The sequence below is a fragment of the Cololabis saira genome, chromosome 1 (assembly GCF_033807715.1).
Source record: "Cololabis saira isolate AMF1-May2022 chromosome 1, fColSai1.1, whole genome shotgun sequence".
NCBI lineage: Eukaryota > Metazoa > Chordata > Actinopteri > Beloniformes > Belonidae > Cololabis > Cololabis saira.
The window spans coordinates 20,606,985-20,629,368 of NC_084587.1; the positions used below are offsets into that span (position 1 = coordinate 20,606,985).

Below are 22,384 nucleotides of genomic sequence, written 5' to 3' on the forward strand. Positions count from 1 at the left end.
ATTCTATTTGATTGTTCTGACCACTTGCTGGGTGTCTGAATTTATCTTCTGTCTAATTTCAACCAACGTCCTGCCATGACTGTTAAATATGAATGTGTGTTAGTTTGCATGGGAATCCATGTCATATATAAACTAACTATCCCTACAACATTGCCTTTTTAGCACCCCTCTTATTCTGGCGGCTCACAGCGCAGCTTTTGTGCTCCACTCAATTATACCACTTCTGCAGAGTGGAGTGGAAAAAATGGGAAAGCAGGAATTTTATAATCACTTCCCACTTCTGTAATTTATATGCAATGAGGACTCTCTGCGCCTGCAGCTACAATCAAGTGCGTAGAAACCATATGAGGTGTTTCACAAACAGCTGGGGAGATGGCAGCTCAAGTGGTAGCGATGGATTCCCATGCTCCTTAATCTATTCAATAAGAAGCCCCTGCTCACCCCAAAACCTCACCTCACCCACTCATATGATTTTCTGCACTCTGGGGAAAGAAGGCTGCTCAAAAAAAAAAAAAAAAAAAAAAAAGGAGGGCATAGGATATTAACACGGGAGACAAACATATGAGGCAAGAAATTGAAATAGTATCAACAAAAGCTTGCTGTAAATTTTTCCCAATAAAAACAAAACTATTCCCACTTCAGGAAATCTTTTCAAATTACATCAGATCCTAACCAGAGCATAAGCACACTTTAAATGTGCAAATACAGTCCTTGGCTACTGTTTACATGGACAATATGCACATAGAAGACAAGATTAGAGCGACAAAGCCTCTGTAAATGTCAAAAGTATGAGTATAAAGCAGGGGTGTGCCCAGTACTGAAGTCCTACAGTTCCCCCAACCCCCCGACCAGGTGTTCATGCCCCAGTGTATTTTTGTGAATGTGGACCAACCTTTCCCCAACAAAAGACAGCAAACGTTAACCTGTAGTAGCTTTAGAGCACAGGAAAAGAAAAGGCAGGGTGCATCCCTGCTCCACTCCCACTTAACCAAAACCAGTGGAGAACAACCAGCGGACGCTTAAATAAATAACCGATTACCGTTCACAGAGCGGACCGAACCCAGCTTTGAATGAAGAGCTAAAAATGGAAGATTTTGCTGACAGGATTGCCCCTTGGCCAGCGTGGGTGGGTTGTACGGGTGTATGTGGCGGGGTGGGGGCGCAGGGTTAATGTAAAGCACCCCAATTAATGAAGAAGAAAGCCAGGCTGCCAGCAAACCGAGCAGCCCCTCGTGTCCCGGGTAAATAGATGAACAAGCCAACTATGGGACAGCAGCAGGTGATCTTACAAAGAGCAGGGGGGAAACACACACACACACCCTGGAAAAGACGATACACTTATGTAAAAGAGAAAGACCTGAACTGAAAAACCCCCCCTTTACTTTAGGGTCAGAATCCCCTTCATCCTCATCAGAATCAACTACTAGAAGACACGCAATGATCCTGAGACGGTTGGTATGATGTACCACGTGCTTGTGGGAGAGGAGTTCAGTGCGACACAAACAGGCATGCACCATATAGTCAATTTAAGGGTTTTAGTGGCTCCAGCACAAATTTATCGCACTTGAAAGTCGTCAGGCTCTCCGCTAAATACCAATGTTGAACCAACACACAGTGAGATGCTTCACATGAACACACACACACACACACACACACACACACACACACACACACACTTCTGACACTTGCCACTGTATGAACATGTCTTCAACACACACACATACACAAGAAAGACAACAGGAAAGGCACGTGCACATGTTTTAAAATGTTGTCATGGTGAAAGGATCAAAGACCACGTAACTAATGAATTTAACACATACATGCTGCATATGAAAACAAAAAAAAAAAAAAACCTATTAACAGCCAAGTCTTCTCTCCCCCACCACCGAGCATGAGTGAATAGGGCAGGATGGATTACCCATCATCCCTCAGCTGGCATGCAGAACCTGCGCTCCGAGCAACCCATCACGTTAGCTCTGTCGCTGACATCCTAAATGTGCGAGGAGGAAAATTTGTGTGAAATGCGCCTGCCCCAGATGAAAAGACTCTCTGTTTTAAAGGGTTCGACTATTCATTTCTACGCGCCACGGTGCTATTAGCCAACGGAGGGAAGAGGAACAGAACATTAGTGAAATTCCAGTGCTTATTCTCTTATAACGTTAAGCCCGAAAAAGTAGAAAGAGTAAATACAGTGAGGGGAGGCTGCTTTAAAAAAGGTGAATGCTTCATTTCATAAGGGTTTGATGTAAGATGTGGAATCCTTTCATTTAATAATTCACGGTTCGTTATAGCAATATGGTGGAATCGCATTACAAAATGCAATTAGTTAGAAACTTACATCAGTGATGGACACCGTGTCACTGTGTTCTCCACAAATAAAAATCACAAAAAAAGCTGCATTTCCTTTAGGTATATTTACATTTTTTAACAACTATTGAGCTGTGATGTTAAAAAAAAACAGAGGAACAGAAGATCAACAAGCTATAATAAGCTCCTTTAAGCTTTTATAACATTTCCCTCCAGTTACAAAACTAGTTGAATACAATTATTGTCACGTTCTTTTAGTACAACGGCCTTTTGATGCCTCTTCTGGCGTCTCGACCCCATGGAGAAGTTTCTTGCACTTCTGCAGTTGGTTATTGACACTGCTCTGCAGCTATAAATTAAAACTCCTAAAAGGTGTGGAGGGGTTCTTCTTGCAAAGGTTCAGCACCTTGCTAACTAAATTCAATGTAAAATCTTCAGTTTCTCCCTCATCTACTCGTTTGTGCAGTCAAAATTTTGCACCGTGTCACTTTCCAGATCTTTGCCTAGTTTCCCGGCAATGGATAATAGATATTGGCTAACAGCTTTGATTTCTCATTCCGTTCCTCCAGAATCTCAGCATAGCAGTCCCAGTAAAATAGAGCTTCCACTGTGTTTTACTAGTGGGCTAAAATTCTCATGAGGTGCATTTTGTGCCAACATTCAACATGTTTCCCCTTTAATAGCAGTATCATAATTGTCCTTCACAGTTTGCATCCTGAAACCGCCGCTGCAGTCATCTCCGGGTCAGATTTTCTTCCTCCCATTTTATTTCCACCGACAGTGAACTAGCACGGTTCTCGTTCACCGCCACCTCCACCAAGGAACAACAGAACTGATCCCTCGGCTGCAATTTAACATTTTCTGACTGCAGTACCAGTCCCTCAGTTCCTTTAATCAAAAACAGAAAAGAACCTCAGAAAGATGTTTTTTTGGCCCTTGATTAGTACAAACAAACACTAACGCAGTGAAACCATCAATCAATTAATTTGAATTATGCAGAATAACAAAATAAAAAAATAAAACATATTTCCATTCAAACAGAATCATTTTAAAATACCACTGTTGTGTTCTCTATACCTCTGGAGATTTTAGAAATCATCCGCAGGTAATATTTAGCTGCGATGCCTCTGTCCTGGGATGAAATATCAGGCGTATTGTTCAGGATGATTTTTTTCTTTTTATCTCAACAGATTATAAGTTATTTTAATGCAAATTTTAGAGACTTACTGATTCGTGTAGATTTTTAACTTCATGACAATAAAATTTACTGTAATTCCATTTTTGACAAAATAGTTTTTCATCAAAATCTCCTCAGACATCTCTTCTGTCTCCTTCTGCCCTTGAGTTTGTTCTGACATTTGGCAAAGAAAGCAAAGACACCTCCCCCTCAAAACCATGGCCTCTCTGACCAATAATGTTTGCGCTCACAACATCTGAAAGTAACATAATAAGGGAGAAATTTTAATTGTTGTTCGTGACCATTAGAAAATTATGTAACCAAATTTCAAGACACAATTCCATAATTTTCTTTATTACCACATGTTAACACAATGGAGATCAGTCACCTGAACTTCATCTCCACTCATGATCATCTACTCTTACCGGCCCTGCATGTACAAAATCCAACAATATTTTCATCTGAGAATAAATAAAAAAGGTAAATCAGTCAGGACACTGGGCCCTTGATTAGTGCTGAATACTTAACCATCAGACTTTGAGGAAGCTGAGAAGGACTCTAACAACATATAATAATAATAATCAATTTTATTTATATAGCGCTTTTAAAAGATCTCAAAGACGCTTAGGAAGTATATAACTATGAGGAAGTCCTTCGCAAATCTAGAGCTGCTCATCGTTCAACATTAATAAAAGAGAACCAAAAACAACCCTAGGTTTTGTTTCAGCACTGCAGCCAGGCTGACTTAAGTCACTTCTTTCATTTTTATTTTAAAATATAAAATGTTTTGTAGGCTACAGCTCTGGCAAGAAAACTATGTTTAGTTTGTAAACCCTAGATTAGTATTTTAGCACGGATAAGCAAAAGCTAAAACCTCACTAGAACTGATGACATAGTTGCACACTTGCACTTCTTGATATGGTCTTTGGGGTCAGTACCTGCGTTTTCATGATTCAACAATATGACTATTACTACAAGAAAACAGAGTTGGGTTGATATCTTTTCTGACAGAATCGAGGCACTTATATGGACACAAATATTAAAATTAACCACACTACGTGAATGCTGCGCAAGACTCGCTGCCCTACTGAGAAATCTTTTTCCTTTAGCCGTCTGTAGCGATGACTTCGTGAGCTTCCTCACAAATAAAATGGTTTCCATTCGACAGAATGAAAATTGGCCTCTCCCTCCAGCTGCCGTCTCCAATGCAGCGTCTCCCAGTCCCGGTCGTCGGGAACCACTGGTCTGCGTGTTTTAGATGTTTCCCTGCTATAATCGGACCATTTGATCACCATATCAGCTTGTCATCAAGGTATGTCCACGTCTGTTAATGACCCATTAATCTGAGCCAGGTGTGTTGCAGCTGGGAAACATTTCAAACATGCAGGGAAGTGGGTCCCGACGACCGAGACCGGGACACGCTTTTCAAATGCATCGTCATGTACAACAGCTTATGAGGAGACTGTAAAACCTGATTTACCGGTATGTTTGACTGTTTCTGTCCTGTCGAGGTCTCTGACCTGAACCAAAATACGGGGAGCATGAACATGTGTTCTGAAGCCCTTCCCAACCAGACCCTTCACCAGATCTGTCAAAAAAAGATCCACGTCTCCAACCTGGAGTGCCCCTAGAGTAGGAATGGGCGATATTTTACCATTCACGATATACCGTTAAAAAAATTCTTCACGATAAGAATGTGTCGTCTCACGGTAAAAAGGATAAATTCCCGTTTATGATGTTTTTGTGTAAAGCTTATTTATGGTTCTGCGTTAAATCCATGCACAACGTGAAGGAAGGAAGGAAGGAAGGAAGGAAGGAAGGAAGGAAGGAAGGAAGGAAGGAAGGAAGGAAGGAAGGAAGGAAGGAAACAAGGAAAGGAAGAAGGAAGGGAGAAAACAAGGAAAGGAAGAAGGAAGGGAGAAAAGAGGAAGGGAAAAAAGAAGGAAGGAAGGAAGGAAGGAAATTAGCCAGAAAGGAAGGAAGGAAATTAGCCAGAAAGAAAGAAAGAAAGAAAGAAAGAAAGAAAGAAAGAAAGAAAGAAAGAAAGAAAGAAAGAAAGAAAGAAAGAAAGAAAGAAAGAAAGAAAGAAAGAAAGAAAGAAAGAAAGAAAGAAAGAAAGAAAGAAAGAAAGACGGCGGATCTGAGAGCGAGATAGATTAAAAAGGTGGAGTTGAATTGGTATTTTTTTTATCGTCATTTTAATCGTTATCGGGATAAATGCCAGAAATTATCGTGATACATTTTTTAGTCCATACCGTCCATCCCTACCCTAGAGTAGGTCTTACATGCTGGTAATTGCCATTTTAAATGCATGTTTCCTCAATGTCTCAATAATCTTAACGCTGACCTGCATATATTCTACCATTCGACATGTGTTGCACACGTTAGCGCTGACGGCTTGAAACGCTCCCCGTTTCCTCCCAGTCTGTGCGACTCTGTGGAAGTGGACGGTCTCTGAATGGAGGTCGGGTACTCCAGTGTTGTGTTTTCAGAGTGAGCTAGTGTGGGTGTGGTGGTGGTGGTTGTGATGGGGGGCTGGGCCGCTGCTCTGGCACAGCCCTGGGCGAACTGCAGGATGTTCACCTTGCGGCGGGGCACAGGGCTCATTATCACAGCAGGACCTGGTCACATCAAAGGACTAAGGAAAGGGCAAACATTCTGCTGAAGTGCCACTGTCAGCAGGCACGTGCACACACGCACACAGACACACACACAGACACACACACACACACACACACACACACACAAATATGAGCACCCACTCAGCATCTTTACCCCTGTAAAGAACATGCCTGCCTTTTTGAAATACCACGCTTTGAGACACCATCATATATTTTTTTTACATATATCTAATTTTCCAATAAGCCATGTGATTTAAACCAGAAACAACTTCAATCTCGAGGCCCATATCTTTAAACTCAAACCTTAAAGCTGACCAAAAGTTGAAAATAATTCGGAAAAATTCTTTTTTTAACTCCCCTGAATCAATCAGCCGCTCTCTCTCTCTCTCCCTCCCCAGCAACTATTTATAGCAGCCCCAGTGCTGCATTAACACACTGCATGATTTATCATTAGCAGCCAGCTCTGGTCTGCTAAGTAGCTACATCCATGCCAGGCAAGTGCCGATGGTGCCAACATCCACATTCAACAACAATCACGAACCCTGAGACGTGCAAACAAATAAAATCGCAGCACAAGCTAACTTTGTGCGGCTAGTGCACCAAAACCTTAGCCTCGCAATACAATACCACACAAACAGGACGAGGAAAATACAGCGCAGAATGAAGAGGAAAAGTGCTGATGAATTTCCTCATGCAGGAGCCATATAGATCTGTCGAACAAGAGCGGATTTGCCTGCTACACCTAGATAGTGTTTGCCCCCCTCAGCTTTCGCCCAGGTATTCTGGGCATGAATGGCTGTCAGTTTGGATTTGGGAGCTCAGCGTTGAGGGGGAAAATAGAGTCTGGTGGGGGTCTTTGTGCATCTCCACTTGTGGAGACGAGCATTAAAGACAGTACTCTTCTCACTAAGCCCGAGACGGCTCAAATGCAAAATTTCGCATGAGATCGACGGAAAAAAAAAAAAAAAAAAAAAAGTAGGGGTGGAAACATGAGGACATGCAGCTAGTCACTGAAAGGTGGGCGACAAGAGTCCGCTGTGCGGGCAGTTCCGCGTTTGCTGCAACGTACCAGCCAAACGTGGACGGGGAGTTGATTTGAATGAGAGTTGCTTCTGCCTTAGCTGAAGAGAGTATTGACCTAGTTTTCCTTCTGTATTTCACTCAGACAGATGCACACCCACCCACATGTTGTACGAGAATAGAATGAACAGAAATAAGGATGGGTTAGTTACCACTGATGACTTCATGGAATAAACAAATTAAAAAGGAAAGGGAAAAGGTCAGAATGGGGTAAACAGATTCAATTCTTTGAGATAGGGGTTCAATAATGTTATGTAATCTTTGAAAAACGGTAGGACGCGTGAATCTCCGCCACCTCACGTATTACGACATCCATGTCCAAGCCTCGAGCTGAACTTTTCGCCCCATCGTCATCATCCTTGCTCATTTTGTCTCGTTCTTAAAAAGATATGCACACGCCACTTCTTACTTTCTAAATTATTTCGTGCAGACGGGGCTTTGTTTTTCATTAAAATTACAACTGATGTGACCATTTTGGTGCAGGTTATAATGAGACATGCATCATATCACCGTATTAAGAAGCAATTCATGTTTATGGATCACATTGCAAACCTTTCATTCACATAATGGCTCATGCAACAATACCAGCAGCCCACTGTTTGGGTGCAATTCCACGTTTTAAGGGATTAACTGGTAAAGACTACCAAAAACTGCCTTTCACCGTGGAATTAGTCATTAATCAAACCACACATTTCAGGATTTCTTTCTCGCCAGCCGCACACGCCCCTGCTAAGATGTGAATGGCGAGCAGGGAGCTATTCAGATCTGATCCCCTCTGAACAAACGGCTTTTCTCCAACCCCACAGAAGCAGGGAACTCTTAAAGAACCTCTCCAAGGAGGCGAGTGGTCACAAGAAAACTCCGCCCCGTCAATTAGCTTTGTGGCAGGGTTTAGTGGGCTTTAATACAAACAAAACAATGACCATGTACAACACGGCAAAGGACAACATCTGCTTATCCCTCCATACATACAAAGAAATGGTAATTTTTGGAGCACAAAAGGGACTCCTTAGACTTGGGGCATATGGCTACTGCAACACTGTAGAACCTCATACACCTGATACCATCAATGTTAAGTACAAGCCGTGTAATGAACATAACAAGGGCGTGATTCAGCTCATAGTAGGATTTATTCATAAGGTGCTACTATGAGTGATATAATCATTTGTCCATTAAGAAGCAACGGGCGACCAAGATTTTAGGGGCTTACTGAGCAATAAGTTCCTCCAACTTTACTGTTAAGCCATTTTTCTCAGATATTTACAAGCATAGGTTACTAAAAAGGGTTAAATACCCTTTACTGATCATTTCTTAACAAAGTATAACCCGGGTCCAACTGTGGACTCCCGTCAAAGAACCGGCTTTTGTTTGAAGTAGGGCTGTTCGATTTTGCCCAAAAATAAAATCTCGATTTTTTTCTCTCAAAATCCGATTTTCGATTACGATTATTTTGTGAATTGACAAAAGGCAAAGAAATGATTTCAAATACGCTGTTTTTTTATTGAACATTTGCCCCATTGGGCTTCAAGTGCAAACTTTGCTCTTATTAAACCAAAAATGAATGAATAAAGTGCAAAACTCTGTGAAATAAGTTGAAAAAAAGTTTTAAAAAATATAATAAAATATAAAGTTTTATCTCTGAAAAAAAAAAATCTGCAAGTTTTTTGCAAGGAACACGAGCCGGTCTACCGCATCTGGCTTGAGGGATGCCCGGTGGCATGTTACAACGCCCCCTCCTACACTAAAGAGCCTCTCCGATGGGGCACTTGTCGCAGGTATTGAGAGGTATTTCCATCAATCATTAATATGTGTGCAGACAAGGTAAAAAAAAAAAAAAAAATAATAAAAAAAAAATAAGTGAAAAATCGATTTTACGATTTTCACGTTTTAACATCGTTCTAATTACATAATCGCGATTACGATTTAAAATCGATTAATCGAACAGCCCTAGTTTGAAGCCCAAACAGTAAATGACATCTGTCACTTGGGTTGCCCTCGAGTAGGCACCATTAAATGCAGAATCAACATAGGAGGGGTGTGGTAGGCATCATGTCTCCTTCATCCCATTTTTCCTCCTCGAAAGAGATGGGTACAGTGGGAGTGGACTGATTTGATGTTTTAATGCATTGTTTGATGACGGGCAGCTCAAAGTGGAGGACGCCTCTGTGATGTCTCTCCGTTGGAAGACATGAAAAGCATCACCTGGCCCCTGAGCCGAGGGGTTATGGCCGGTGGTGGATTTAAGGGCTCCCACTGAGCTGGACGGCAACTCCATTCATGCCACATAATCCATTCAGCGTGACCTTTATATTTTTAGAGTCAGTTCCACTTCCCCCCCCGTCGGCCCGTCTTGTTAAAACCCATCGCAAACATTAGGGTCTTGATCAAATGCATTCTGCAACGATATACATGATCCATTTAATCTGTGCACCCAACAACAAGAAAAAAAAAAAAATCATTAAGAGCCCTCCATCACCGACTGTGCTGTCCAATGATCAAAAGAAACATGGAGTACAAGGCAAGCTCGTCAGATCAACAAACAAATTCTTGCTAGATATCTTTGTGGGTTTCATCATCCTGCGTCAAGTGACTGCTGGGGGAGAAAACAAAGCCCTGTTTTCTTCTCTGTGACATCAGCACTTACAGGCATGGTATAGGGGTAGAATCAAAGCGTTACACATTCTCAATTCACCGGCCCCAAAAATGTGAGTCTGCAATTTTCCAACTGTCCAACCAACAACAACACCTCCAATTGTTAACATACCACAAAAACATATCAGAAGGGGGAAAAACGTGTGTATAATCTCCAATTAGCATTACTCACAAGCTTCACACGCACGTACCCTGTTCTGGATTCGCTTAAACGAGGAGCGAGCAGAGTTGCTATAAATCCTCTCACTGAGAAACATTTTTTTTTTGTTTTTTTTTTTTTTTTTAAAGCAGAAACTGTTACAGTTGCTGTGTGTTAAGAGGCTGAAACAGTTGCACACATGGGACGGACTGCAGCAGAAGCAGGAGCAGGGAACGAGTAGCGCTCGGCTCTGCTCTTCTCCTCTGTGACTCGAGGGCCACTGAGTTTTTCTCCAGCCATAGTAAATTGGGCGCCTGGGGCGGGAGCCTCCGCCAAGCTTGCATTTCGTAGTCCTCTTCGGAGGGCATGAGGGATAGAGATATGGCACTGGATGGGGGGGGGGGGGACGAGGCATTGATGGGTGAGGGGGGGGGGGACTGGAAGCGCAGCAGAGGTGACAGCACGCACATGTTTCGACACAAAAGGGACCTGGCTCGTTAGCACACTAACTAGCGAGCTCCATGGCAATCAGCGCTCTCCATTCTCCCTGCTCGCTCCGTCCACCTCGTCGCAAATATGGCTACATCTGCAAGTGTAATCACTCCATTGTACTCCGATTTTCTGCTCTGCTGGGCAGCAGCATGGCAGCCTGCTTTTCAGCACCTCTCCCCCGCAGATCCCCTCCTTTCCCCTCAAGTGCCCTCGCCTGTTCCTGGCTACTCTTTTTGCTGGTGAGGCCGGTGCGTCTCGCAGATTACAGAGCTCTGGTCGCTCAGGTAACAAGAGTCACTAATCTGGCCGGGGTTGAATTACACATAATTGCCTCGGCACCGTGATTGATTTCAGACTTGGAAAGGAAAAGACGATGCAAACCCCCCACCCACCACCCCCCCAAACCCTCCCTCCACCTCCGAATCAGCCCCCCCCCCCACACACCCACACCCCCCACCTCCCTCTCTGCCTCTCTCCAGCACTCACGAGCGGCAGCCAAGACTCTCCATCTAGTAGGAGGCAGGAGGCTTTGAAGAGATCAAAGCCAAGGCCGGGAGCAGTTGCGGGCCCTGGGAATACGGGAGAGAGGCTTTCTGCTCCTCAGCCCTATTTTCTAGCGTCATGTTGGATTGCAGCTGTATTGCATTTCGCCAGTTTTCTTAATGCTCTTGGTTTTGACTTTGACATCAGTGATCCCCCCTCAGTTTCTTCAAAAACAAGGAAGGAGGAGTAAAAAAAAAAGAAAGAAAGTGAACAGGGAGTAAAAGAGGGGGGGAGAAAAAAGGGGAGAGAATGAAAAGAGAAGGGGGTAAAAAGATCCACGCTCTGATTCCCCCCCCACCCCCCCCTTTATATTTTCACAACTTCATAATTGGCGAGTTCAAAGGAGAGGAGGGGAAAATGTAGCATTTGTTTTCAATTCTGCCGCCAATATGAAAGGAGGGACAAACTTTTATGGGTTTCCCAAAAATTAAAGACAGGCCTTTTCACAGTCAGAGAAGAGGAGGGTGCGTTTACGGCCAAGACCACACAAAATGAACTGATACTAAAACCCTCCTCTTTGTCTTCCCAATGAAAAGTTAGCAGCGCAGTGAAGCCCTTACATATGTCCGTGTCCACACACATGTGAGAGTGTACATCTGAGGCCCCGCTCGCGTTGGAAATCGTTAGAGGAAGAGAAAGTGGTTTGATGTTTAGCACGAGAACACTGAATGAGGCATGAAGAAAGAGTGTGAGCTATATCCATCTATTCATTTTAATGGCCTGGCTAATAAAGCCTGGTGGCAAGAAGGCCCCCTTTGTACTGTAACTATGCCGGCCCTATACCAACCTCCCACTCTGGGGACCATTAATATTTCAGTGCTGTCAGATACACATTGCATGTGAGCCTCTTTAGCGCTTACACCCACAGCAGAAAAAGAAATAATGAGCTTCTGAAAAATATGAAAACTGCGCAGAAGAAGGGAGGGCGAGTGCACGCCCCAGACTGACCAGATTCATACAACAGAGCAGCTATTGATCATAGCTCCATTTCTTAGCCCGGACAAAGTGAGGGTTGTTTGAGCTTCTCTGAAGTCTGGACGCAGCCGGCAGGATTTGTAGCCATGTCTCACCCCTGTGATCCCATTGTTCCCTTTTTGCTGCATTTTACTAGTTGGAACGCTACTTTGCTTCTTTAAAGACCCACGAGCTGTCAGGATGAAGTCAAAAAAAAAAAAGCCATTCATGTCTTTACTCACTTTATGGCTGTATTAGGGAACAGTTGGGGTACTGTGATTAGCCTTCAAGGGCTATTGCCACGCTTGAATCATCACGGCTGGATGATTGAACTTTTGACCATAAAATTTGTATTTCTTAAATTAAAAACAGCCTCTGCAACACTAGTTTGTGATTGAGACACACCATCCTGCAGCACAACTTTTTCTGTCCCTTTCAACAATTTGGAGGCATGAACTCACCAGGATTTGTGCTACAAATTTGACCTGAAACAAAACACTGCACACACACACACACACACACACACACCCCTCTCTTGTCTCCATTTCATATCCACTCTTACAGGAAGTCCACACCCAGGCCATTCAAGCAGAACTGGGCATCAGGGAAAACCTTGGCAAGGCCGAGCACCGACCCCTGGAGGATCAGCGGCAGGCTGCCGGTGAAGAGTGAAGCCCTTTGAGCAGGTGCTGAGGGCCGGGCAGAAATCTGTCCATGGAAGCCTCGCTGGCTGGCTCCAGGCTGCCCCGACTGGTTAAGCTTCAACCCATTCAGTGGGCGGGCTGGGAACGAGGGAAGCGCCATCAAACTACGAAGATGAGAGCGCTGCTTTGAGCAGTAACACGTGCCCGTAATAAACAGACATCAACAGGGTGTGTCACGTGCAAGCCTGCATGTGACGAAATTGCTCAAAGCTTTTCAAAAGCTTTGAGCATCAAACATTGAAGTTGTCAATGAGAACTTTAGCCATCTTTAGTCTGCGTTTCTACTGAATATGGATAGTAACAAAAAAAAAAGTTGGAAAAACTTCCATCATTTCAACTGCTCACCCCGTTTATCTTGTTTTGATGCAACACTGCAATATAATTGGACTCCAGTTTTCCCCTTCTTTTTTAAAATGTAGCAAGGATGAGGCCCTTAAATATAAAATGACTGACATTAACAAGACTTACAAGGGAAAAAAAAAAGAAATCCAACCACCCTTTTCTAACAAATCAGCATGCATACCTTAAATAGTGCCAAGGAAAATAAATCACCCAGAAACATCAGCCTTGATTGTCTTTTCCTTGGTTCTCATCTTAAACAACATCATCATCATCACATATCTCTCTGCGCGCAGACAATCACCCCGCCGAGCTCCATTTAACGAGATGAAAACACTGATAAGGTGATTGCAACCACATGGCGTCATTAGCGCCGTTCATATGGAGCAAACGTGTCAACCGGCGCTGCCGTACGATGGCGGACGAGGAGAAGAAAGCTTGGCATTAATGCGGCTGTTTATAAAACTCGATGACACTGGGGAAGGGGGAGGGGTTACAGCGAGCCTGGGACGCCAAGTGTTTCATCTGCATGGGTTCCCTGGAGAAGAACTCACTGTGCACTCGTGTATTGCATGGTGTGAGATCTGCACTGCAGATGACACTGACATCAGCACGAATCTGATATACACACACACCGAATCAAGTTTCTGATGTAGTGTTCAAGGTATGAATGGAACAATTAATGACATATTTGTGCCATTTAGATTTGATTCTTATGTTCTCTTGACTTATTTTCTGGGAAAAATAGCTTGGCTTATTTTCTGAGTTAGGGGCAAGTCAATCAGCGGCTTAAAGGCAAAAGGCTGCATTCGGCTCTGGTTAACTTCCCTTGGCCTGGGCAGCGTTTACTGAAACTTTGACAAGTTGCTAAAAAAAAAAGTGCCAAAAAACTGCCAACTAGAACAGAATGTGTGAACATGGAAGGCTGCTGGTAGATGTAGTGTTCTCTTTAACAGGGATCTTCCACGGTAGCACTGGGGGCATGAGCTCGGGACACACATGGCACTGAGGGACACCAGAGCAGTCCTACCAAATCCCGTTAGGTAAGCCTGGGTTAGTGATTCCACGCTGCGAGACACTGGCTAGCAGATCCGTCACGTTCTCACTACATCAAAGGAAAGCTCAGTACTGCGTCCCCTCCGCCCCCTCCTTCGCGCCATGAGGATCTGCAATTGAGGGTCCAAAAGGGAAAAAAAAAAAAAAAAAAAAAACTGCACCGCAATGGAGAGACAGCTCTCTAAACACCCCCTCCCTCCTCCACACACAAACACCAGCAATCACAAAAAAAAGGAAAAAGAAATCAGCGCTTTTAGTCGTTTTCTCTCTTCAAGCTGTTACCCCAAGACTCACGAGACCGTTCTTACACAGCCGGAGATCGCAAACATCTTCACACTCAGGTGAAAACCCTTGTGCGGCATCTCTGCACCATCAACATTTCAAAAGTGGGACCTTGTAGCTGTTGTTTTATCACGTCAGCCATGCTTGTACGCATTCGCTTCAGGGACGCGCTGGGATGTCATGGTCTCATTGGTTCTGGGTGGCTTGTTCAAATCTGAAAGATGACAGTGTGAAACTCAAGTTTTCATGGTTTTAACTTTGAGGTGTTTGTTCGCCGGCGGCAGCGGGCTCCAAGAACGGATTTTGGGTCATTTAAAAATATGCACTGACCATCACATGCATGGTGATCTTTTTTTAGAAGCTGTCATTTCCAACTCCAGGCCCAGTGTTTGGGAGACCAAAGAACCAGGGATGAGACAAAACTCTTCACAGGCAGTCAGAGAACCTCTTCATCACATAAAATGTGTAATGATGGCACCCTCGGTGCCTCAAAGATTCAGTTTCACAAACATTAACGGGAGGTACAGGAACAATTTTGATAAATATTTTTTTTTAAACTGGGGGGAAAAAAAGACACTGATTGCACTTCAGCATCATTCTCAGTGTTTTGAAAAGGTCAAACTTAATTTAAAAACACATAAACCAGATCCACATACAGTACTGGAGGAACCCAATTCAACACACACATTTTGGTGTTGAGAAGAGATGGTTCAGAAACAACGAAGTACAGCTCATCTCTGCAGCCAGACATGCCGCCATAAACCAAATGCTTTGACTAAGAATGATGACTTCCTGCTCCAACTCACCAGAACCAGTTTTTCCGTGTGCAACTTCCACAATGTCCTTCTGTTCATTCATAGAAGGATCCACTAGCCGCCACGGGGAGCTCTGAACAACAACCTCTACCCTCTTTTTGTTGCTAAAACTCCACATCCATTGACATCTCTGGCACCCTTTGCGCCAAAAATCTGCGCTCTTACAGCAGAAATCAGCTCATTAAGCGAGAAGTCCTAAAAATCTGCTGATAATCAGCAGCTCCCAACGGCTCCATCCGTAAGTGGACGGCATGTGCAGGAATGTCATGGTCAATGGAAATCAATCTAAACTGCTGGGATTGGGGGGCGGCGATGGGGCTGGGGATGGAAGAGAATGAAAGAGAGAATGTGCCTTTGATCTCGGTGAAAACCGATCCCAGGCCTGCAGATACTGTGGCTGCGGTGGCCAGCAGCAACGGCAGCAAGCTGACATCAGTAAGAAAGCCAGAGGACTCATGTTCTGTGATCCATCCACCGAGCTTTGGCTCTTATTATTGGATAAGTGAGGGAAATGTATATAAAATGACTACCGTTTTATTGAAGACAGGGTGAGCAGAGGGGGGGAGGGGGAGGGGGGGTAGAAAACAGTAAATGAAATGAAAGCCGCGCTTTAGAAGTTTTGGCAGCAAGTGCGCCGCCTAACTGCCTGGCCTAATACATCTGCACTGAGGGGTAATTTCCGCACACACAGTCAGCTGGTCTCCATACAGTCCTTTGAATTTTTCAGCACCGTGGAATAAGCGATAACATTACCAGAAAACAAGGCATCAAGAGAATTTAGAAAGCATTATGCCCCACATTTTAAAAACTATTTGTAAACTGAATAGAGGCACGCATTAGGTAATCAGCATTACATTTTTTTTTTTCCACACCTTCACTTCTGCGGCTTATGCAGATGAGAGCCAAGGCAATTTTAACATCACTTCGTGACAGAGTTGCATGTGAATGAGTATCCTCTACACCCAGCATGAGGCTTCTACCCCCAACAATTAAATCTGTTTTTTTTCAAGAACTTCCCTCTGACATCAACACAGGAGTCACACTTCACGACTTCACCCCGCTGAAACTCGTTTGCATTCGCTGGGAAAGCACTACGTGCAAGGGCCTTTGGCTTTTCCGCACCATGTGGCAGCATTTCCTTTGTGGAGGCACCAAACCATGGACAGATTCAACCCGTTTGTCTTCCTAAGTCTGATACAGAGACGTGGACAAAACAGGATTAGACTGGACAGCTGCTGGTATGCTCTTCCATTTCGTGTCTGCCTTGAGAGGGGAAATTTGCAAATGTGACAGACACAGGAAGCCGCCGGGGAGAGAGAGAGAGAGACCTGCAGCTGGCCTGAAATGAATACCATTACGGGGGGAACGATATCTGAAACACACGCCACCCCTGGACGGTGCGAGCAGCACTTCTGCTCCAGAGACGAGACGCTACCTTCGGGCCCACTCGGTCATGCTGAGCTAATTAGAGGGTTTACTTGGGTCATGCAGACAGACAGCGCTGGAGATTTTAACAGGATGGGAAATAGTGTACAACTCAGGTTTAATCACGTGGAAAACACAAGAAACATTTGGTCTCCAAGGTTCACAGACTTGTCAAGGGTCAAGTCAAGGGTGCCAGCAATGCCAGCAATGCGAGTAAACATAAAAGCAACAAACGTGACTAAAACATTGTAAAACTAGATGCATTTCTTTTTACAGATGAAATAATTATAAGGTGTCCCTGCAGGATATGCATTGAATACGTTCAAACTCCAATTAATTGATTTATTTTCTTTGACTGTTTCATTTCTATCTGGTTGGCTTTCCTTTCAAAAAAGAACTCATGAAGACAGAGCTATTTTTTCCTTCTGGAAATAGAGACCAGCGAGCAAACTTTTGGTTGTGTGAAGCTCAAGATAAGGAACCAAATCAAATCAAAATAATGTGTGAAAGCAGGTCTCTACCAAGTCTTTTGTTAAAGTTTGATTAAATATTTTCATTTTCTTCCCCCAAAGATGTGTGGCAACTAAAATACTCTCCATCTTTTATGAGTATCCATTATGAAAACTATTAAATGATGTCCATCATTGGTCAAATATTTGAAAAGCAAAACTGTTTCGTTTTATAAGAGACCCGACAGGGTTTGTTTTGTCATAAGAACATGTGGCGTGACTCTGTGAGAAGTGACAGAAAAACTAAAAAATACATCCAACTGCAAGATTTAAAACAGTGTCTGAACTGTGATTCATCCTACAGGTGCTAAATGAAATGGAACCTTCTGGCCAATCAAGGTCACAATCTATGCTTTCATTTTTGTTTCCAGCACATGTTTAGAAAAAAAAACAACCACAACAAAAATAAAAAAAAATAAAAATATATGCTGCTGCCTTTTAAAAAGCGAAAGGAAACGAAAAAAAACGAAAAAGGGATGTATTTCCTCATACATACTGAAAAAGGATAAATAATAAACATTATAAATGATATATTTAGAGTCTATAAAATGACATTTATTGTTTTACATATTTTGTTATCATCAAAAATAAAAAAAAGAAAGAAGAGCAAAAGCGCTGATCTGCCTCTTCTTCTTTAACCATGTTGGGTTTTTTTATACATATATGTTTTGTTTTTTTTAATCTGATTATCAAGTTTCAGACTCAAGTTCGTTCTCATATTAACAGCAAAACATGTCGAGATATAATTTTACTTGAGTTGATGCACCGAGTTGCCAAGAGAGAAGGGGGGGGAAAACAACAATAATAAAAAGAAAAGGAAAAACAAAAGCGCTGATACTCACCGTTCTGGGCATGGGCGGCGAGAGGGAGCCATTGTTCATGTAGGAGTCGCTGTTCATGTTGCTCATCATGATGTAACCTGGGTAACCCGAATACAGGTGGCCTTTACTGTAGAGATCTTGATGCTTTCCTGTCAAAAAGGTTTTTGGTTTTTTGTTTTAAAAAAAAAAAGAAAAAGTATTAGTTTGGACAAAAATCAGGAAAATGTCCAAGAAACAGACAAAAGACTGATAATGCAAAATGTAATAAACATGCAAGCCTATTGCTCTACAGTGAGATTTTAAATGCAAGCATATCTCAAATAAGGATTCATTTAAATTTGGTTTGGTGAGGAAACCAAGCAACAACAAAGCGGATCTTAAAATTCACCTGGTGTGCCGCTGTAATCATATCGCTGCCTATCGCTTTAACCTGTGCCCCATTTTGTTTCGGCCTTTTGTTTGTGCCCTTTCTTCCAGTCTCGGAGAGGATGGTCGTATTATGCAGAGGAACAATGGAGCCCCTCTGTGCCAATTAGCACCAATTAGAAGAACATACAGACTGTGTCAAAACAGGAGACGCCCCAACTGTTCTTCTATGCCTTTGACCTGAGAGGGAGCGCTTTATACAAGAGGCCTGAATACAGCGACACTCGCCACTCAGCTGTGCGCTGTGTAATAAGGCCAAGGCGAAGGGTGGGGGGTTGGGAGGGTTTCTGGTACGCAGCCTGATGGCATCGTGGATCTTGTTGTAAAGAAAAACCAGTGTTTGGTTTTTAGGGGTCTTATTCAAGAGTGAAAGGCGAACAAAGGGGAGACACACTCCTCTTCAGAAGCCCTAATGATGACCTGCAGCAGCAGGGTCACACTACAATAGCCAGGGAGCAACGAGTCCCAAGAGGCTGCAACATGTTGCAAGTGATCGCACCACGGGGAGCTGATGTATGCGAGGAAGCTCTTCTTTTTTTTTTCCTCTCCTTCTGGAAGGGGCTTGCAATATTAGAAATAGCCGATAAGTGTGATAGTAAAGGATTACAAGATAGAAATAGGTGAAATAGGGGCACTTTTATGCTCATTTTATTTGACATACTCCTTGTTTTACATTTCTGCAGCCACCCTCATCTATCAGGTAGGAAACAGGTAGCTGTGTTTATGAGGGCAAAGCATGTCTTAACTAGACTTGGATCAGCAGAATCAAGAGTTCTGATAAGGAGAGAATCCACAGCTGGATCACATCTGTTTGGATCACATCCTGTCGCACTCAATCACTATGGTTAGACTAGATCTATATGAAAATAACAATAATAAACATAATTATCATAAATATGGGGTATTATCAGTCAAACTTTAAACCGTGTCACTTACCATCGTCTGGATGGTCTCTGTGTTTTTCATGATACGAGTCTGGTGGTATTTGGGACTGTCTAGCTGCCTGTTTAAAAAAAAGAAAAAAAAGGAAAACAAAACATTTGTGGTTTATCAGCTAGGTGGGAAAATCACACACAATCAGACACAAATACAAGCCGACATGGTTAGACACCCACAACCACAAACACTTCGGGGACAAATGATGCCTCCCCCCTTACTTGTCACCAAAGCAGAACAATTTGGTCTTTCAGGCACACACGCACACACACACACACACACACACGCACGCACGCACACACACATGCACACACATCACTGACTGTAGACGGAAGATGAAGCAGCCTGCATCAAAGCTTCAGGAGAACCATTTAATTAAAGTTCCTGTCCTTAAGGGGCTTTAAAATGTACTTATTTCCAATATGACAAGTCCATTCTTATATTCATTTCTAAATTTTAGGCTCCTTTTGCATTCAAATAAAAGCATGTATGCATTCTAAGTGTAAAGGCTGTGTGCAAAGTGAAGCAGAAGCATCACAAAACAGAGAAAATTATGCAACCAGCTTTTGTTATTCAAGGAAAAAAATCCTGTGGACTTGGAACATCCATTTCCTCTCTCTTGAATCCGAATTAGGGAGAAGACCTCGCTTTTTTTGGAGTTCAGACCCCTCAGGATGGCTTCAAGCTGAGCGAGAGAACTTCACTGGATTCCTAATTAACATTCAGCCTCTGTCCCACGTTTCTCAAGGACATGTGGTGATGACTGTGTACAGTTTCGTTTCGGGATGTGTCCAAAAATTTCATTAATGCCGCAGTTAATGACAAAACAGCCGTCTAAGTTAGAGAGGGGGATGCTGCAGCCTGAGGTCACCGCATGGATGGAGGGGTGTGTAAAAGAAATTGGGCCTGAGTTTTTAATCTTCTGCCACTTTGTCTGCGCTGATAAAATTTCATATGGCGTGCACAAAATATGAAGCATGAAAGTAAAAATGTTCTGCTCCTAGAAATGACTGATTAGCTATGCAGCCACTTATAAATGCATCTACAATTGAGTAAAATCTTCTATCGGATCCCCTTTCTCCTCAGTATCCTTTTAATTAGAAAATGCAAAAACACATGTGTTAATAGCCCTTTAAAAGACATGCAAATGTGAAATATGGACAGCATGAAAAACACAATACAAAACAATAACAGGAATACAACAAGATCACATCATGGCAACAAAAAAAAACAAATACCAATTTGTAGAATATAACTTGCATGCAAATACATTATTCAAAGTAAATGAATAACATTGTTTGGATGTGGGAGTTAAAGATCTTGTATTGGATGGGGTTTACAGTTGCTATGGGTTATCATGTACCAAGGTAAACACAACCAGCTTGCTTGTCACAGGCCTCTCACAAGGCCCCTGTACCTGCATCTGGAAATATGCTCTACATTTTAGCCATGCATTGTATTTTTTATTTTATTTTTTTTTTATTGTACAGCTAAAAACCAGGGGACAACATGGCTTGGATCTGTTGTCCTCTTGGGGGAAGTTTCCAGAGGTACACCTTGATCTGCAATGTTGTCAGTGACTACATTATCAATCACAACCAAGTAGTGAAAGAGAAGCGGTGCACCTGACTCCAGCCCAGGCTATACATGACTTCACACTTAATAAAAATGCACGCATGGCTTTCAAACTAAAAGGCCCTCAAAGAAAATACAATTCTGGACCTTTTTTTTCTCCTCGTTTTAGCTCTTTTGGAAGAGCAGAGAAAAGAAAAACAAAATCAATCCAAAGTGCTGAAAGCCAATTTGAAAGCAAGCTTGGATGATGATTATAGTGAAAATAAACGCCATCTAGGGCTGCCCAGTTTTGGAGATCCTAGTCCACACATTACTCACGTCGTGGCTGTTGCTGTTGGGGCTGCTCTCCGACTCGTTGACCAGAGATGACTTGATGTCTGCCAAGTCTCCCTCCTCCTCCGAGTGACTGAGCTCGGCGAAGATCTGCTCCTTGTGCGGGTCTCCCTCGTCTTTGAACGGGATCATCTCATCTGTGGCGCAAAGCTCCGGGTCCCCGCCGCCGCCCGATAACTGAGGCATGCTTGTTTGTTGTTGGCTGGTTTTTTACTACTGATATTGCTTAATTAAAACCCGCAAGACAACACACTGCTAGGAGTGGATTGGGAGGGGGGGAAATAGAAAATAAAAAGGGGTTAAGTCCCACTGAAATCCCCCAGAAAAGAGCGAGCCCCGTGTTTTTAGCGGCGGAGCGCCGGCTGTGATTCACGCGTGTTTGCGAACACGCCGCCGGTGTGTTTTCACGCACAAGCAACAGGAGCTTCCTCACCCTTACACGCAATTTAAAAAAGCCAAAAAAACGATCATGATTAGAGTCGCTGAGAGAGTACACTTAAAACGATTTCATGAAGGAAAAAAATATACATATATAATAAAAATGGAGACACCCCCCCAACAGCTAAAACCGCATCACCAGTTTCAAAGTCAACCGAAGACGTCTGCTTTCCTGTGAAAATGACTTAAAAAAGTGCATTCATAAGATTAAGAAAAAGGAGAAGAAATATATTTCCTTGTGGTCCAGTGAAGAGGCTGCACGTGTCCTTTTTTTTTTTTTTTTTTTTAGAAAAAAGCAGGCTTACAAAATGAGAAAAGCCAAAGCCCGTCTGGAGGTGAGTGGGGAACTGAGGGATGCGCTCACGCAGTTTTAACACTTCGACAGGACGACGAGCCACGCAGCAAGCCTGCCGTGACGCTTACAAATACATCCTCAAAGTTGGTCGGATGAGGAAAAGATAAAAGCAAAAGTCATAAAACAATCAAAAGAGGGAAAAAAATGGGAAGATATAGTGGAAAAACGCCGTGGACCGACTTCCCACTGCTCCCGCAGCGCTTCCACAGTGTAATGTAAGCAGCGTGTGCATGTGTGTGTTGGTAATGTAGCCGTGCTCCCTCCTCCTCCTCCTTCCCCTCCTTTTTTCTCCCTCTTCAGTCACTGGGAGGAAGGAGAGATGAAAGGGAAGCCGAGGCTCTGATTGACACCACACCGATTGACACTCCTCCTGAGAGAGAGATTTATACAAAGCTCACAACAAAT

The 22,384-nt window shown here is 43.2% G+C and overlaps 1 protein-coding gene across 7 annotated transcripts in view; it reads right to left on the minus strand.

The window, feature by feature from the left end:
* The window catches only part of lef1 (lymphoid enhancer-binding factor 1), a 48,543-nt gene extending 26,362 nt beyond the window's left edge, over positions 1–22,181 (minus strand). For all 7 annotated transcript variants that reach the window (XM_061717611.1, XM_061717597.1, XM_061717565.1 and 4 more), the window contains exons 1-3: positions 21,172–22,181; positions 19,279–19,345; positions 17,938–18,065 (exon numbers count right to left, since the gene is read on the minus strand). In XM_061717611.1, coding sequence (XP_061573595.1) covers positions 17,938–18,065; positions 19,279–19,345; positions 21,172–21,372 — 396 coding nt within the window. In that variant the 5' untranslated portion in view covers positions 21,373–22,181. The remainder of the gene's footprint in view (positions 1–17,937; positions 18,066–19,278; positions 19,346–21,171) is intronic.
* Between the last annotated feature and the right edge of the window lie 203 nt (positions 22,182–22,384).